We start from the raw sequence: 20,097 nt of genomic DNA on the forward strand, positions 1-20,097 counted from the left end.
AAAATACTAAAGATTAAGTGTAGGTGGAAAAAAAATCAGGATTCAGTTTTGAATTTAGAATATGGTAACTTTAAAATATGTGTAGCCAAAAAAATACAAACTAATGAACACCAAAGTGCTAATAGTTGCTTATGTTGGAGTGGTGGATTGAGGATCCCTTTTTATCCTTTATATTTCAAGCCTCCTATAATGTGTTTTTATAATGAAAATACTAAGAAGAAAAAAATGTACATTAGTATTCTTAAAAGTTTTTAGATTTAAATACACTAAAAAGTTGATAAAACAAAATTTCAGAATTAGTTTTATTATTAAAATGTTTACAGACTTTTATATGAAAACACAGAAAAAGATCTTTCTGATACTCAACGACACCTTGCTAAGAAAAAATATGAGCTACAGCTTACTCAGGAGAAAATTATGTGCTTGGATGAAAAAATTGGTGAGTATTTTTTTTTCCTGATGTTACTTTTTTTTTAAAGTCTGGTTTAAAAAAAGTTTTCTTCTCTTCAGTTATAACATAGATAAACTTAGAAATATGCCCTTAAAGTTTTTTAGTCAGAAATCATGGGAAAATATATTTTTCTTTGATAATAAAAATTTTTACTTAAATTTAGCACCATAAATACTTAGACATGGCTTCATATTTTTCAATCAAGAAATAGCTAAACAAAACAGCAATACTTTGTAAATTTTTGATGATCAATTTTGAATTTATAAGTTTTTGTATTGTATGTTATGCCCATAGCTGTTGTAATGAAATACATTACATATATACTATTTTTGGTGGAAAGTGTACATATATTTGGCTATATCTATGGTATCACTTGAGTTTATAGAGAAAATTATTTTTATAAAGTCTCCTATTATTGTTTCTTACCAGTGATCTTTATGAAAATATGGTCATAACTTAATCTTCTTATAACTTTAAAGTAAAATTTTGGTCAGGACTATAAAAGAGCCCATTTTAAAACTGAATAAATATTTTTAAGATTTTCTATTATGCAGTTCAAAAATATCTGACATAAGCAATTAGGTGGGTGGAGGTGCTTTTTATTGAGACAGGAAGTATTAAAAGAAAATATAAAAGGGGAAGATTGAACTCATTTCTGGATGTTTTAAGTTCAAGTGAAAAGGTAGGGTAAGCAGGTAAATAGATAAGTTTGTATCTCAGATGAGAAATCTAAGCTAAAGATATACATTTGGGACACATCAGCATATAAATGATATTTTAAAACCATGAAATCACCTAGGGGAAATATAGAGAATGAGGAGAAGAGGATCCAGGACTGAGTAAGAAGAAGCCAAAGACATAGGAAGAAAACCCAGAAGTGAGTGTCATTTTGGGAAGCAAGAGAGCAACATGTTTTAAAAAGGAGGATATGATCAATTGTCAGATATTTTCAAGAAGCAAAATAAGATGAGAATGAAAAAACATTGATTGGATTGGCACATTGGAGGTTTTGGTAGCACTGACCCCCCATAAAGTTTGAATTACAGTGTTAGATGTGGAAGGTGGAGTAGGTTGACGAATGATTGGGAAGTGAGGAGGTAGAGACAGAAGAGAATCAAAGAAGTTTGGCTATTAAGAGTAGTAGAAAAATGGGGGTGGTAGCTTAAGTGGGATGTGGGGTTGAGGATTTTTTTAAGCTAGGAGATACTAGCTGTTTTAGAGTTTATTTTATGCCAATGGGAATAAACTCAGATAACAGAACACCCAAAACATGTGGTTTGCCTGGAAAAGGGATGTGATGTATTATATAAATCACCCTCTTGGCATATGGGATTACGTCTCTTAGTGCTGCACTGGGTGGCCCTTGGCGGGCATTTCCTTAGAGGTCTAGTCACACAGAGCTTCCTTGGTAGAGCTCTAGACCAGTGGTTCTCAAACTTCAGTCTTTACCTGGAGAGCTAAAGCTCACTGAGCTGGGCTCCTCAAAGTAGGATACGGCCAGGGCTTTAGTATCCTTACCAATTTCCTCAAGTGGTTCTCAGACTTTATTGTGCATTAGAATCACTTGGGAGGGGTGCTTGTTAAAACATAAATTGGTCTGCCCACTCAGAATTTCTAATTCAGTAGGTCTAGGATGGGACCTAAGAATTTGTATTTCTCACAAGTTCCCAGGTGCTGCCAGTGATGCTGGTTGAGAAACCACAATTTAGAAACCACTATTCTACACCATCTTGCAGTCCTTCAACAGTGACATTGGCTTGCCAGCGTTCTTACAAATCAACTCAGACTTCCTGGGATGATTTTTTTTTCTAGGAATTTTTATAACACTACTTTAGAAAAACCAAAATACTAGAAGATATTTGACTCTGAAGATGACTTAATTGGATATTTTATTAAGATCTGTTAGTTACCAGCTTACATCCAACAGTGATTCTAAGCTAGAGGGAGGTGAAATTAGAGGGGAAAATTGATAGTCCACGTGCTTCATCCACACACCCTCCCCTACCCCATCACACATTCTACTTTGAGAACTTGTTATAAAGAACTTTCCTTTGCTGTTCTTTTTTAAAAAAATATACTTTATTGAAGTATAGTTGATTTCCAATGTTGTGTTAATTTCTGCTGTACAGCAAAGTGAGTCAGTTATACATATATATATACATTCTTTATCATATTCTTTTCCGTTACATTTTTTTTGAATTTATTTATTTTTTTATATAGCAGATTCGTATTAGTTATCTATTTTATACATATTAGTGTATATATGTCAATCCCAATCTCCCAATTCATCCCACCACCTCCCCCCGCACCTCTTTCCCCCCTTGGTATCCATATGTTTGTTCTTTACATCTGTGTCTCAATTTCTTCCTTGCAAACCGGTTCATCTGTACCATTTTTCTAGATTCCACATATATCCTTTGCTGTTCTAATTCAAATGTATTAATTGTGCTTTTATGTCATTTAGAATTTCATGATTAACCTTCATTTTTAATCACTAACAACAAAAACCATTATTTATTTGGGATACAGTACTTTATATTTAGTCATTGAATACAATATAGGAGAATTTTCTTTGAAAAGTATTTCACTCTGCTTGAACTAGAAAAAAATTTATCTTGATTAAAACAATGCCTTTATGATTACACGTTTAGATAATTTTACAAGACAAAATATTGCCCAGCGAGAAGAATTCAGCATTCTCGGTGCAACCCTCAATAATCTGGCTAAAGAAAAGGAATGCCTGCAAGCATGTTTGGATAAAAAATCTGAGAATATTGCATCCCTTGGAGAGAGTCTGGCAATTAAAGTATGTTCTGACAACCGTGGTTTAAAAGAAATGTTTGAACTTGAATCTGAATAAAATAATAGGATTTTCTCAATTTTTTCCCAGAGAGCTAAAACTTTAAAATCTGATTTTGAAATATTTCAAGATAGTCTTAGGAAATATGTGTTCAAATTCACTAGCTAATTTTTTTTTTTTTTTTTTTTTTTTTGCGGTATGCGAGCCTCTCACTGTTGTGGCCTCTCCCGTTGCGGAGCACAGGCTCCAGACGCGCAGGCTCAGCGGCCATGGCTCACGGGCCCAGCCGCTCCGCGGTATGTGGGATCCTCCCGGACCAGGGCACGAACCCGTGTCCCCTGCATCAGCAGGCGGATTCTCAACCACTACACCACCAGGGAAGCCCACTAGCTAATATTTTTAAATAGATTTTTCTGTCATCACTTTATGATCAACATTCACTAACAATAACTAATTCAAATACCAAAATGTAAAGCATAATAAACAAAAAGCAGTGAGACTGATTTCTTTTTAAAAGCACATCAGAACTTATGTTTTCAGGTAGCCACCTTGGGAGGCAATATGTGTATTTCATTAAAACCACCTTTGTAATTGTATTCAGAACTGGGGGCACGTTGTTACATCATCCTTAGCCTTGAGAGTGGATCACATGGAACTGGTGAATAAAGTTAGATGATAAGCTTCATCCCACATTTCTGTTGTTCAAACAACAACAACAACAACAAAAAGGTGTTCTCAAAAAGGCAGGGAAATATTGACCCCCTTTTCTAGCTCATAAACTGATTCTGAAGGCAATTCCTAAACTGTTTTCCACAAATGTCTTAAGCAAAGGCAGCATCACTGGCATAAGGTCTTTCCCCTCTCTAAGGGAACTAATTCATTCATTTATCCATCCATTCAACAAACATTTATTGACATGTACCAGGAATTATGTTAGAAACTGAGGTTGAGTGGGCATACCTTCCAAAGGCCTGTGGTATAATTTGGAGAAAGATAAAGAAAGAGGCTGTTATGATAGAATGTGCTAAGTACCATAATGACGTATGCACAATGTATGAGTGAAGTTTGTCAGAAGCATACCTGATTCAGCCTGGGGGTTGGATTAGGGGAGGGAGAAGATCTAGGAAGCCTTCCACGCAGTGATGGTGCCTACACTGCCCTGAAAGATGACTAAGAATTAGCCAAGGAAAGATTTAGAGAAAGGGGACAGTGAGAGAAAGAGTGATCCAGACAGGTAGAGCACCTTTTAGAGAAAGGGTGATCCAAACAAGTAGAGCAGATTATATGAAAGCCCAGTGGCTTTCATAAGAGAATTTCATGAGATTCCTTGATAGTTTAATATGTCCAGAGAATAGAGTGCAAAGAGGCGAGTATGGGGGGATGAAGGGGGTGTGGTGGTAAAAGATGAGATGGGATAGATAAGCAACAAATCAGAACTACACATGATGTTGAGTTTAGGTTCCATCATCATGGATATAGAGGAACATTGAAATAATGAAAATGAAATGTTACAATTAGATCATTAAAACATTATCCTAGCCCTTGTTAATCTACATAAAATGTGGATTGTAGGGAAATGAGAGTAGTGACAAGGACATTAGTTAGGAGTAAAATGATAAGAACTGTATTAGGAGAGTGGCAGTATCCATGAGAGAAAATAGGCAATTCTAGGAAGTAAGACTGACAACATGTGCTTTCTGACTTAGGAACCACATGAATAGTTCCTATGCATGCAGTAGGAAACACAGGACACAGAACAAGCTTAGAGAGGAAGATTATTGACATGCCTTTGGGACATGTAGTGAAATATTCATAGGCTCTTGGATTTTAAGGTTTGGAGAGTTAATAGTTTGAAGTTAATAGATTTGGGAGTCATGAGCACAATTGAAGTATCAAAATACGTGAGGTAGTAAATTTTGGCCTTTAACTTGTTGCAAAGTCTGGCTCATTACTTTATAGTTAATACCTTTTAATATTTTTGAAATTTTATGGTATTTTGGGGGGTGGGATTTTGTTTCTCATTATATTCAAACCACTTTTTGAATAGTTAAACATCATTTTCTTTAAAAATATTAATATTTAGAAACAAATTACTCAATTCTTTCTGAATATCTGTTCCCTCTGTTATATCTTGTATTTCACATTTCTTCCATTCTACTAACTGTACCAATATTATCTTTTCCTTCACAAAGAATATTGAGTTGCAAGTCCATTTCAAAATTAAGAGTTTTGTATAGGATTATGAATGTAAATGCATCCATCCTATGAAAGGAAAATAACTTTTCAAAGCAGTGTTAGTCATTCAAAAGAGGAAATGTTCTCTAGAGTGATATTTCAGAGCAGAATTTATAATGCCTTTCAGTGAAAAGCAGTAGTTTTATAGTTTAATCTGGAGATTACAGAAATAAATTACTATGGAAAAGTATATTATAGTGAATAAGGTGAATTTTTACTGGTAATCGTAGTTTTAAAAGATGTTCTACTACTTGCTACCAATTAAAGTTAGAAAATTCAATAGCCAGTTCACAGATTTTTGAATCATAAAAGCCAGAATTATTTGTGTAAAATTTTAGTTCGTTTCTTTTTTCTGAGTAGATTTATGACCATCCAGTCCAGGTTGAATTTTTAACAATTAACTTGAATCTATGTCACTGGTTGGACAAACGTATTGAGGTTGTACAAGGATTATCAAATTGATAATGATGGCATAAATTTCAACAATTTAAGAAATAGTACTATTTGGGTCATATTAAGAGAAAAATAGGCTAAGAGGATATATTATCGGATTCTGTACAGTAATTTTGTTGCCCCGGATACTTTACAGTGTTCTTAGAGAATCTTTCAAGATGAATTTCTATTGATAAAGGAAAGTCCTTTTTAGGCTTATAAACCATGTTTAAATTTTAACCAAGGAACTTCTGTCAGAAACACTAGAAGTTCAATTAGCTTTTCCGAATTTATTTAGAAGTGTATTAAGTTATATTTCAAAAGCATGTGTAAATATTCCATTTTAAGTGGTATTGTCTCTTTGAGTTTTTCTTCCATTGGCTTGTGCTTTTTAAAGGGGTTTGACAGTTTTGCTAATGGATATTTTAACCATACTTCAATACTCATTACTGCCAGATGTGGAATCTGTACCATTCTACCAGAAAGCAGAATGGGAAACCAGAGATAAAAATACCCTAGAGAGGAGAACGTGAATAAAGGAAGATCACGCATGCACACACACACACACACACACACTCACACTCACACAAACACCTGTTTCTCTGATGAAAAAAACAGCACTAGTTGGGAAATACAGATTTAGTTTTTCATATTGCTACTTGGTTACTAAGGATTTGAAAATTTAAAGGGCAAAGTGAAATCTAGGTATTTAGTGAAAGAATAATTTTCCTTTTTTAGGACTAATGTTAGTGCTAAGAACCTATGTAAAGTATCTGTAACTAGTTCAGGATCAGCGAGTTTTTAAAGGAGGAGGTGTGGGAATGGTATTGATGGCATTAAGATATTCCCCCTCATTTCAGTCTTGATTGACTCCATTAATTCTACTTCCTCACCATACCCTTGAAAAGGAAGAATAGCAATTTATTTTTTTATACCTTTGCTCTAGGCCTAATGCTTACCTCCTTGTTAACTCACACCTAAAATTAATCATATACTTTTATAAGTAATTCCATTGGAACAGCTTTTTGAAGATGATGTTGATGACATATATATATTATACTTGGTCGAAGTTATTATTCTTAATAACTAAATTCAGTTTTACATGATTCACTTTCCTGGGTTTTATAACATGAAGAAATGAGGAAGTAAATCAGTATTATTCCCAGTATAGAACACTACAATGCCAAACCATTGGTTTTCTTCCAAAAACAGGGTGCTTAAGGGGTTCTTGTGTTGCTGGATAACTGCACAAAACATCTTTTAACAGTGTTTGATATAATGATCTCATATCAATATACGTAAGTATAGTCTTTGCTTAAATGAGCATAATCTGTTGTTTTTATCCAGTACATATACTCACACTGATATATTAGGCTTTGGTTTTAAAGTGTAGCAAAGAAAAATAGAACATAAATGTTTAAAACCAAATGGAAATCCAAAAGGGAGGGGAAATTCTTTTAGTTTATTCAGTTTTAACAGAAATAACAGTTTAAGATAATTTTTTATTTAATACTTATATTACTTTTCAAGGAAAAGACCATGTCAGGCATGAAGAATATCATTGCTGAGATGGAACAGGCATCAAGGTAAGTCACTTATTCAACAAAAATGTGAGCACTTATTGGGGGCAAAGTACTATGTTAGGTATTGTACAAAGATAGTAAGAAACAAGGAGCTTAATGTTATATGTAAGATGATAACTCTCTAGTGTTGAAAGGAGGCCTAAGTCAGTTTAGGGAAGTAAAGGGAGGATAGGCTGTTTGCCAAGGAAAGGAAAGAGAAGGCATTCAAGGTAGAAAGAATAACAAAGCCACAAAGAACCACAGATCATGTTCAAGAGCCTCTTGAATGACAAGTAGGTGAGTGTGTTGGAACCCAAAGTGTAAGGGGAGAAATGGGGGAGGAGAGGCTAGGTAGGCAGGCAGAGGCCTGTGTTACAGACAAATGAGTCTGTGGGCAATGAGAAATCATTAAAGAATTTTGAGATTTTTATGCCGGAAAGATCAGCTAGGCTGCAGAGGTGATGATAAATTGGGGTCGGGAGTTTGGAGGACAGGAGTGTGGTGTTTGTAAAGGAGAAAATCTAGGAAAATGCCAGGTTTCTGTCTGGGGATGAATACTGGACATGATGAACCTATGTGAGAAAAGACTTTTCTTTGAAGAGCTTTTGAGATGTCCTTATAAGTATGTCTAGTAAGAAGTTAAATATAAGGGTCTAGAGTGTAAGGGAGAGGCTGAGGCTGGGGTGATCACTTCAGAGTCATCTGGGTGTAGACAGGGTTGGGAGCCACGGATATGAATAGGAATTGTCTGAGAGAAGGGGTAGCGTGAGAAGAATCAGGAGGCTAAGGGTTAAGCTCTGAGAACCATTCATTTTTAAGAGTGCAGAGGAAGAGGAGCCTGCAGAGGAGACTAAGCCATAGCAGCTAGAGTTAGAATGAAGGCTTTCTTATACTTGAATGTCAGAAGTTTTGAAATGCTTAACAAATCATTGACTACCATGTATATTTGGCATCCTCTTTTATAGTGAAATGTTGGCAACACAGAGGAACTTCAGTGCACACTATCTCTGCAGTGTTTATTCCTACAAATTTAAATGTATTTAAAACTTCTTCAAATGTTTTCATGCTAACTGTCTATCTTCTGTCTTGTGAAAATTTGTTATTCTGTTCTGGTAAAATGTCTCTTATATACTATTTGATTTGTGGAATAGACAGTCTACTGAAGCCCTAATTATGTGTGAACAAGACATTTCCAGAATGCGTCGGCAATTGGATGAAACAGATGATGAGCTGTCTCAGATTGCCAGGGAAAGGGATATCTTGGCTCATGAGAATGACAATCTCCAAGAACAGTTTTCTAAAGCTAAACAAGAAAACCAGGTATACTTGTTCCTACAATCTTTTTCTCCAAGAAAAATAGGTATTTCTTCTGAGGCATAGCCCTCATTTCATTTTGTAGAAAAGCTCAGGCTTTGGAACTAGCCATTTTGTACCTTTATTACACAGAATATGCCACATAATTTCTAAATGAAATTTTCAGACATATAGTATTAGATATCAGAGAAAAGAGGGAACAGGGGTATAATAGATTTGTATTAAACCTTGGGAAGTACTTCCTTAGTGAAGGACAAATATTTGAGTAAACGAACAAATGGAAATAACCTTCTGAGATTTTCAAGAAAAGCGTAGATTTATTTGATGGACTGTTACTCTGTTTGAATATGAGTATACAGACCGTGATACATTATTTGGTCCTCTTTAGCACTGTGATTCTTTTGAGGAAAATTTCTCTTTTAATTACTTCCTCTCTAAGCCAGTACAGTTCTGCTTTATCCAGAGCTCTCATTACCAAGATCACTTTTAATTTTCACATTAAAAAATTCTACTTGGAAACTTTCTTCCCCCTTTAAAATTTTTGGTCCAAATAATTTCCCTTGCTTTGCTATCACTCTCAATGTGTTCAGTTTGCATAATACAAGTCTGTATTTTTTTAACTGTTCAATATTTAAATTTACATAATCAGATATAAAGATGCAAAACTTGATTAATTATTAAAAAGTTGCCTGAGGTGTTAAAGTACTTTGTTCAAAAATTAATGAATAATGGGATCCTGGAACAGAAAAAGGACATTATGTAAAAATGGAAGAAATCTGAATAAAATATGGACTTTAGTTAATAATGTATCAATATTGGTTCATGAATTGTGACAAATTTACCATACTAATATAAGATGTTAATAATAGAGGAAGCTAAGTGTAGGGTATATGGGCACTCTCTATACTATTTTAATAACTCTTCTATAAGTCTAAAGCTATTTTAAAAGAAAGTTTATTTTTTTTAAGTTAATAGCAATAAAAACGAGATGTGAATTTATAGGATCTACTTTGTGTGCTCTATTTATAGCTAAAGCAAATAGGCTAAAGGTAAATATAACTTATATTTATGAAAATTAGATTTAAAACTCTCATATTTACCACCCAGAGTTACCCACTGTTACTGTATTTTTTACTGATTTTCAATGTACTTTAAAAAAATTTATACTATCTTTTACATGAACTTTTTAATGTAGCTGGGATAAAACCACATAGCACTTTATATCATGCTTTGTTCTACATGAGAAGACAATAGAGTGGAGTGTTTAAGACCCACATGAGTTCAATTCCCCTGCCTGGCTGTGTGATCCTATCAACTGTAAAAATGGAGAGTAGATGAGAATATGCCTGGCAAGAATGTAGAGTGCCTAGCATAATCACTAGATAAATATTTTTTAACTGTTATTAGCTTACTATAACATCATAGTTGTTTGTTACACCTTCATAAACATCTTTTATAATCAGAAGAAAATTAGTATCATAACAATATACAAATGTTCAAGAATAGTTTTTTCCTTTGTTTGGGTCAGAGGGCCCAAGAGTAGAAGATGGATCCCTCTGTGGACTGCAGGTTGTTTAAAAACTCATATCATATTGCCAACAAACACATGAAAGGATGCTCAACATCACTAATTGTTAGAGAAATGCAAATCAGAACTACAATGAGGTATCACCTCACACTGGTCAGAATGGCCATCATCAAAAAATCTACAAACAATAAATGCTAGAGAGAGTGTGGAGAAAAGGGAACCCTCTTGCACTGTTGATGGGAATGCAAATTGATACAGCCACTATGGAGAACAGCATGGACATTCCTTAAAAAACTAAAAATAGAACTCCCATATGACCTAGCAATCCCACTACTGAGCATATACCCTGAAAAAAACATAATTCAAAAAGAGTCATATACCACAATGTTCATTGCAGCACTATTTACAATAGCCAGGACATAGAAGCAACCTCAGTGTCCATCGACAGATGAATGGATAAAGAAGATGTGGCACATATATACAATGGAATATTACTCAGCCATAAAGAGAAACAAAATTTAGTTATTTGTAGTGAGGTGGATGGACCTAGAGTCTGTCATACAGAGTGAAGTAAGTCAGAAAGAGAAAAACAAACACAGTATGCTAACACATATATATGGAATCTAAAAAAAAAAAATGGTTCTGATGAACCTAGGGGCAGGACAGGAATAAAGACACAGACGTAGAGGATGGACTTGAGGACACAGGGAGGGGGAAGGGTAAGCTGGGATGAAGTGAGAGAGTAACATTGACATATACATACTACCAAATGTAAAATAGATAGCTAGTGGGAAGCAGCCACATAGCACAGGGAGATCAGCTCCGTGCTTTGTGACCACCTAGAGGTGTGGGATAGGGAGGGTGGGAGGGAGACACAAAAGGGAGGGGATATGGGGATATATGTATATGTATAGGTGATTCACTTTGTTATACAGCAGAAACCAACACAACATTGTAAAGCAATTGTACTCCAATAAAGATGTTAAAAAAAAGAAAAAACCCGTATCATAAAAGATTTGGAAAGCAGAAACCTTAAAAAATATTTCTTCCTCAAAACCACGATTTTAAACAAATTGAGTTGTTTTTAGTGTTTTATCCTGATTTTTTTCAAATATACATTAGCATTTTTCTCCGTTATTAAAAATTATTCCAAACATTTCTCATGAATGCATAGTATTCTGTGTGGTTTTACCACTATGTAGATACTATTATTTACTGCATCATTCACCTAATGTGAATAAATATTGTCACATAGCAAATAATGCCTTAATAAACATTCTTTTTTGTTAAATTTTATAGATTTAGTTTCAAATTGAATCAAACGCTTATGAGGTTTCTTTTTTAAATTAAAAAACCTTCTAAGTGGACATGGGTATCGAGAATACCCAAGTATCCATCTCCTACCTTTAACAAAAAGTAACATATTTGTCTTTCTTGTTTTTATGAGCTTTTAAAAATGTCTCATGTCATCACCAGGTAGCAGATCACAGATTTGCTTTTCTCCAATTTACATTTACTCTAATAATACATGGAAATGCCCATTCCTTACCATATCTTTGATTACTAGTAAATTTTAACTTTTTTCAAGTATTATCCACTTATGCTTCCTTTTTGTGAATTGTGTTTGGGTCCTTTGCCCATTTACTGTTTGGACCCTTGTGTTTTCTCACTGTCTTTATATGAGCTTTATATATTGGGTATATTAATTTTTATTTATCATATTTACTGTAAATATTTAAAATTTTATGATAGTTTTGACAGAGCAATTTTTAATTTTTTGTAGTCAGATTTAACTGTCTTTTTCTCATAGGCACTGTCTAAAAAACTGAATGATACTCATAATGAGCTTACTGACATTAAACAGAAGGTTCAAGACACTAATTTGGAGGTTAATAGACTGAAGAATATATTAAAGTCCAAAGTACGTATATATATATATATTTCCACCTTGGCTCGAGATACTTGAGTTTTCACTAAAGCTGTTGATTGATTGCACTCATAGGGACAGCTGAATCAAGTGCATTTCTTTAAGGCATAGCCTATTTTAATGTTGACAATTACGTGTTAACTATATATTTAGAATGTCACCAATGTCCAGAAGGGTAACTCAAGGATACACCCCTTTTATTTGCCACTTAGCCATTTTAGATAAGCAGAATCCTCCTAACTGGATGAAGAACAAGGGGCCAGAATCAAGTTGGGCTCACTTATATTTGGAAATGGTAGTTTACAGTTACAAACCTTTGACAAAAGAGGCTCCACCTGATTGTGTAGCAGATCAGAATTGATCTCTCTGTTGTGGAGCCACCTGTTTCCCAGGACCAGAGGGCAGATGGCTCTCTTCTCCATTTCTCTGTGAGTAACCAGTTGACTAGACACACGTCGACTGGTATGTCTGATATCAGATGATTCCCGATAAATTTGGGCACATGTGTGACAACCCTGGAATAAAGAGACCGCTAGACCAAGGATGTTAGGTATGTCCATTTGATAAACTATTATATAAAATAGTGTTGGATTGACTCCTGTAATAGGGGTGGTGTTACCTACTTACTTAACAATCAAACCATTAATAGGAATTCCTCCCCCAAACCGTTTTCCTCATTGTATTTAACATATCATTTAATTTCAGTCCATAAACATATCTTGAGCATTTATTTATCGTGTACGTAAGACCATTCAGGACTTTGAGAGATGAGAGATTCTAAGGACTCCTGAATTGCAACCCTCGTTTCCAGGCAGCAAGGCAGCAGCCTCATGTTGCCAAAGCAGGTGATTTCCTACTCTTCTTGAGTTGAAGCTGCTAGCAATGTAATGTCATAAATGGACAGAAGCTTTGGAGTCCTCTCACTAATGCCATGGACTTCTATAGGCCACTCAACCTCCCTCAGTCTCAGTGTCCCAACGGTAACTGGGAAGAACACCCAAGTGAGTAAGATACGCCTAGCACAGTGAGCCATCTAAGCCTATTCCGGAATAGGGCAGAATATAAATAAAAGACTATCTGAACAACATTTAACGTAGTAAGCTTTCAGACAATGTTAGACACTCTTTCTCCCTAGCCTGTCGCATTACCCGAAATTCCACCATTAGGGATTGGGGCTTTTCGATTCTGGAATTGTATTTTCAGGCATCACACGTCAAACCCCTCTCAGCTTTTAGCACCCTCATGTGAGTTCTTTTTTGAGACCCCGTTTCACAACATAGCTGGATGGATCCAGGCATCCCCCTCAGAGAAAGGATCACGGGTCCGTTTTGGTAGGGAGGTCCATTAAGGATTGTCGAGTACTTTATCCATCACCCATCCATTCAATGTGCGGTATGCTGGGCGCTGAGGTGACAGAGTTGAAAAACTGCGAGGAAACAGAATGGCACCCCCCGGCAGTGGGGACAACAAGTAGAGGTGGGGGAAGAGTAGGTCCTGTAGCTAGAGTGGAATGTGAAGGTGGGTGGTAATAAAGAGGTAAGAAGGACATGTCTGAACTGTATTTTTAGGAAGCTTTCATTACAACATACACAGATGTTATTTGAAGAATTGCCTTTTAGAAAGATTGTTCAGGAAATGTTGGAGAAAGAAATCAGAAGGGTAACAAAAGAGGGGGAAGAGCAGTTAGGAGAGGCTGGATCCATAATTCAGACAGGAAGTGCAAAGGATTCCAGCTGAGGCAGCAGCTTTGCCTTTGCCCTGGTGGAGGGGAGTAAAGAGCCCAGGGGTCAACCAGAGGGAACTGGTGGGGAAGCACCAGAAAGAGGGGAAAGAGATCTGCAAAGAGAGAACTGGAGGATACCAAAGATCACTTGCACTTTCTTTATAATGTTGCCCATCTTGCACCGCACACTGCTCCGGCTGCTTTGGGCAGGTACAAAAAAGGGTAAACTGTGGTTGCTGGCTGCTGGGAGGGGAGGGCACTAAGTGGTTAGAGGGCAGAGAGATGTTTTAATGCAGTCTTTTTCGTTGCTTAAACTTGGAACCATATATTACCTAGTCACAAAGCCAAATTGAATAGAAAAATGATTCCTACCTTAGAAAACTGAATTCAACATAAAAATGGTTCGTATCTTCGAGGAATGTGAGGGGTTACTGGGGAGATGGTACATCCACAGCTAACTACATAAAGCTATAAGGCACTTTTAAGAGAATGACACACACAATAAGTGCTACAGAAAGTTAAAGAGGGTAAAAATTAATGTGGGTAAAAGTCATTTTATGTATATTATATCATGTAACTCCCAAGTACATACTCTGTACACAACTGTTATTTTTAGTACAATAATAGAAAACACACATCAGATTCTTACCGGCACATTTGGAATATCTGAATCTTAAAAGCCAATACAGTAGTTTAGTATGTTAACTTGTTAATCAACAGACTTGGCAAAGATCCTTCATATTGGTCAAGGTACAACCAGACCACAAGGTGGCAATATTAACTGAATTTCAACCAGTCTCATGATTAATCATATTTATGAGAAAAGTCTAATTTGAAAGCTTTATACAATGAGATGTTGTTTATTGTAATTTGCCTTATACAACTAGATGTTGCTTATTCCAGTGTTTCTGAACTGTTTATTAACAGGTAGGAGAGAAAGAGATCTAGTGCCTTTTTAATTAATTACCAAAATTATAAATTATTCTTTAGAATGAGTTGGCCAAACCATACTACTAAAATAATATTTTCAAAAGTAGCTTCATAATTATTACTCAGTATAATATATTATTTGAGGAGCTGATTGTTTTCCTTTAGAAATGAGATCCTACTTTAGTCAGTCCATCATGATAGAACTTTATCATGATAGGTGCTAACAGTGGTTCTATATTGTATGCCCAGTATATACATGAATGTATATTTATGAGTAGTGTTTATTGGCATAGGTTTCATATTTTACTTCTGAGCAACTTCAGGCAAGTTATTAGAACAGTGAGCAAAAGTGAATTATAGAACAGTCCATGATCGAGGAAATTAAGGCTGGGGTTATGAATGAAAGGCAGGAACCAGATAGGAAACATGCCAATCCAAGAGAATTATCAGAAGCTGACGCTTAAGATATGCAAGCAGGCAGGAGCTCTATAGCCATAGTACAACCCAGAAGAGCAGTCAGGAACAAGGGAATACACAGATACAAGAGGTCAGGTCAAGGCAGAAGCTCAGAAACCAGACCAGCAAGTAGTCAGTAAGCAGCTATATGGAGGCAATGAGGATTTTGTTTGAACAAAAGCAAATATAAGAACATATTCATTGAGGTCTTGAAGATAAGAGTGAAAACTTTACTAGATGAGTGAGTGTGACTCAGGAGCCAGGGCAGATCCTGGTCCCATTCCCTTTTGTTAATTACAGGATGACCAATTTTCTAAACTGAGAGTAGAGATAGGAGTCCTTGAGATTATGGTACAGTTGGTCATCGTGGCAAGTAAATTCCCAGTGACCTGGCAAATAATGTTTAATTTGCGTCACATGTTTAACATTTTACTCTTCTAAAGTAATACCTAAGATTTGCTTTTTAGGAATCTGAGAACCGGCAAATGGTGGACCAACTCCGAAAAGCCAGTGAAGATGCTGAAAACTGGGAAAATAAGGCCCGTCAAGCAGAGGCAGATAACAATACCCTCAAATTAGAACTTATCACTGCTGAGGCAGAAGGTAACAGATTAAAAGAAAAACTAGATGCCCTCAACAGAGAGGTCGAGCAGGTAAGTTTGGTAAAATATGCTTGTAGGTACATCCTGTATCATATTTAAAAGAGTTTTGTTTGGCTTTCCATAAATTAAGTGTATAAACAAACACTTAAGTTATTTAACTATACTGTGAATTGTAGTCTGTTAACTGTTCTCCACTCTGGTTCTCTAATCTCTTACCTACTCTACAACTAGAATAATCTTTAGCATTTTTAAAAATTAGTAACTATTTCAAGCATACAAAAACAGTGCCCTCCCCAAAAGTAATATAAAAGACCCACATATGCCCATCTCCAAAGTTGAAGGATGCTAACATTTTGCCATATTTATAAAGAATATATTTATTATTTAAATAAAGTATCTATTTAAAAAAACAAAACGTTGCAGATACAACTCCTCATCCTTTCTTCTCCTCCCTCCCTAATGGTTGGTATGTAGAACTTTCAGGTCAGTTGTATAACTCTTTTTCATATGTTTGTACTTTTTCTACATATCTGTCACCCACAAATGATGTATAATGTTTGTGTGCTTTAAGTTTTTTAAAGTGATAATATACTGTAGGTATCTATTTGCAATTTACCTTTTTTGCTCAATATTATAATTTTGAAATGTATCTATTTTAATACATATAGTGTACATCTAAACAGTTGCTTCTATAGTCATTGAATAAAATACTTTATTTTTAAAATTCATTCCCGGGCCTCCCTGGTGGCGCAGTGGTTGAGAGTCCGCCTGCCGATGCAGGGGATACGGGTTCGTGCCCCGGTCTGGGAGGATCCCATATGCCGCGGAGCGGCTGGGCCCGTGAGCCATGGCCGCTGAGCCTGCGCGTCCGGAGCCTGTGCTCCGCAACGGGAGAGGCCACAACAGTGAGAGGCCTGCGTACCGCAAAAAAATAAAAAAATAAAAAATAAAAATAAATAAATAAATAAAATAAAATAAAATTCATTCCCATACTAAAGGACATTTAACTGTCTTCACTTTTTCTATAATAAAATGCTGCAACAAACAGCATTTGGTAAAAGTTACTGAGGTAAATAGGCCTTTACTGTGAAGTTTTGTGTTTATCTGTCTGTGAGTTAGGCTATGATTACTGTTTACTGTAGCCGTGCATGTCAGAGAGGCTAAAATTCCTTCTGGTGTCCTTCTTTGTTTCCTCTGTTGTCTTTGGGTTCACTTAGAGACTCCTTAAATAGAGTCTGAACCTTGTAGTTCTTTCAACTGTGACCTCCTGTTATTGTACAGGAGCCCTGTTGATGTGGTAGTGAAGTGTAGGTGGAGGGGACGCGTTCTATTATCCTACGATTAGGTCTTAGTCTTTTAGTGGGCATGTGCCCCTGGGATGTGACCTTCACAAGTGTTTCTCAGTTTTTTTCTCCCTGAGATGAGGTAGAAAGGCTTGAGAGACTCTGTGTTAGGTACTACCATCCCTCCACATTGGTTAGGCTCTGGTACAACCATGTTGGTTATGCTGTCACGAAATCATCTCCTTTGGGGGCAGACCTTGGTCAAGAAGGACAGAATTCTGTGGGATTATTCAAAATGGTTACTTTTCCCCTCACGCTGCTAGAAGCATGAGGGGATTTTTCTCGGATATTAATCCTGAAAACCCAGTGGGCTCCAGGAGGTAAAACTAATAAAAATATGGGGCTCTCCTCAGGCTGGGAGCCCAGGAGGATGTATCTCTCAAGCTAGTTCACGCTCAGTCTCTAGCAGGTGGTCAATTACCCTTTAAGTGTTGCTACCGGTTGCTAGCTCCAACGGCAGTTTCTCCTCCTGGTAAGCTGCAATTCTCTGTATTTACCTTTCTCTATATTTTGGGTACAGTGATTCATTTTATGTCTTCAATTCTCTGATAGATCAAAGAAGAGTTCTTTATTGTAATATTTTCTGCTTTTTTCGTATTGTGAGCGTGGGAGTGATGATCTGTTGGAACAGAAACTGGAAGGCTGCTTGTTTATATGATTAGAGACTGGCTGGATTATTTAGTGAAATCTCTTTCTCCCCTTTCCCCTTGAAGTGTGAAGCCTCTGATGTTTCTCCTCAGAGGTGCAACCTTAAATGCGTCCACAGTTACCCTGCAATGACAGTGGTTTTGGCAGAGCCTTTTTTTTTTTTTTTTTTTTTTTTTTTTGCGGTACGCGGGCCTCTCACTGCTGTGGCCTCTCCCGTTGTGGAGCACAGGCTCCAGACACGCAGGCTCAGCGGCCATGGCTCTTGGACCCACCCACTCCGCGGCATGTGGGATCTTCCCGGACCGGGACACAAACCCGTGTCCCCTGCAACGGCAGGCGGACTCTCAACCACTGCGCCACCAGGGAAGCCCTGGCGGGGCCTTTTTTGACTCTCTTCCTTTACTACATTCAGCTGTTAAGCCCAACTAATTTCTGGCTATTTGCTTTATTGTTTTCAACAGCGCCCTCAAGCACAAATTGCTTCATAGACTGATTCAATTAAATTTGGGTTGTTTTACAGGGATAGCTTTTGAGGTCAATGTTTGAGTTTTTTCTGAACCCGAGAACATTCTTCTTAGCAGTCTTTTCCCCTAATTTTCGCGGGTAAACTAGCTGACCTATGGTTGAGCTTGTATCTCTTAAGAGTTTACCATTCTTTTTAAAATTTCTTTTCAACATAGCCTCGAAGTATTTTCGCTGTACCTTCCATTGTTCCTGAGAGTGCCTTAGACTTGAATTTTCCTATAGTCAGTTGTAAATGAAGTAAAGTTCCTTTGGAAGAATTTAGGAGCTTCCTGCTTTAAGGCCTCTCTCTCTCCCTGGGCAAAATCTCTGAGCCCTGGCTCTAAAGCTGGTATGGGGACAGTGGTGCAGTTCTCTTTGAGTGACGTGCCCACTTTAAGATCTAGGCACTTGGAGGGGATGGTGGGTATATGGCTGTAGCCTCTGGCCTTCTCAGCATGCCTCTCCAGGTATGGAACCTCTTCCTTATGAATAACCTGTGTCAAGGAGAATCAGAGCCACAGTGTTCTCAGTGTGCCACAAACAAGATAGAACCTCCATCCCATGTGGAGAGGCTGGTCAGAAGAAGGGAGCCCCCATCTCCCAGACATTGTTGCCAGAAACTTGGCCTCTGAAATAAGTAGCTTTTGGAGTGGCATGAGAAATGCTGATAGCCTGCCTCTCCTGGGAATACACTATAGTTCTTGACTGAGTACTGAGGGGAGAGGGAGCATTGTTTTTAGCTGCACCCACCTGGAGTGGAATTTCCATCGTGCTGAGCTGGGTGTGGGGAGAGAGGGTCATACTTCAGATGCCACGGACTTTTCCTGTTCCCTCCCAGTTTTACATGGTTTTCTTAAAAGTGTTTCCTCATTTACTGTATGTTCTTAAGACCATTTCCAGAGATTATTTAAAGACCATTTAAGGTTGCTTTTTTATAGTTTTCACTACTTTCACTGGTTCTATGGAGCTGCTCACATTGCCATGCCTTATTCTACACAGTTGATATGTTTTCATTTTATTTTATGTCAAAATAATTTTCTGATTACCCTTATATTATTTTGCGGTATTGTTTAATTTTCAGTATTTGGAGATTAAAAAAATACCTTTCTAGTTATTGATTTTTCAGTCTTTTACATTTATTGAGACTGTATGGCTAGCATATGGTCATCTTTCTGGGTTTTCCATGTACACTTGAAAATAACGTATGTTATTTTGTTGTTGGGTAAAATGTTCTATAAATGTCTATTGGGTCAAGTTCATCAATAGTGTTTTTCAATTCCTATCATTACAGAGTTTCTGTTTACTTATTCTAACAATTATTGAGAGAAGAATGTTGAAATCTCCAAACATATTTGTGCATTTGTGTATTTTTTCTTTCAGTTCTGTCATGTTACTTCATGTATTTGAATCTGTGTTATATTACTTCTTAATGAATTCATCTTTTTATCCATTGTAATGTTTCTCATTCTGTAGTATACTTTGTAAGGTATTAATATAGCCACTTCAGACTTCTTTTAATTATTGTTTGTATGGTATATCTTTTTCCATGCTTTTTTTTTTTTTTTTTTTGCGGTATGCGGGCCTCTCACTGTTGTGGCCTCCCCCGTTGCGGAGCACAGGCTCCGGACGCGCAGGCTCCGGA

General features: G+C 36.6%; 1 protein-coding gene across 2 annotated transcripts in view; it reads left to right on the top strand.

Moving 5' to 3' along the window:
• TSGA10 (testis specific 10) overlaps positions 1-20,097 on the top strand; it is a 62,852-nt gene that overhangs the window by 23,796 nt on the left and 18,959 nt on the right. Inside the window, exons 6-11 of one of the 2 annotated variants that reach the window (XM_060117573.1) lie at positions 324-439; positions 3,103-3,257; positions 7,449-7,504; positions 8,632-8,800; positions 12,133-12,243; positions 15,826-16,011. In XM_060117573.1, the coding sequence (XP_059973556.1) occupies positions 324-439; positions 3,103-3,257; positions 7,449-7,504; positions 8,632-8,800; positions 12,133-12,243; positions 15,826-16,011 (793 nt within the window). The remainder of the gene's footprint in view (positions 1-323; positions 440-3,102; positions 3,258-7,448; positions 7,505-8,631; positions 8,801-12,132; positions 12,244-15,825; positions 16,012-20,097) is intronic. The other variant, XM_060117574.1, reaches the window with a different exon arrangement.

Source organism: Mesoplodon densirostris, chromosome 14, assembly GCF_025265405.1.
Source record: "Mesoplodon densirostris isolate mMesDen1 chromosome 14, mMesDen1 primary haplotype, whole genome shotgun sequence".
Classification (NCBI taxonomy): Eukaryota; Metazoa; Chordata; class Mammalia; order Artiodactyla; family Ziphiidae; genus Mesoplodon; species Mesoplodon densirostris.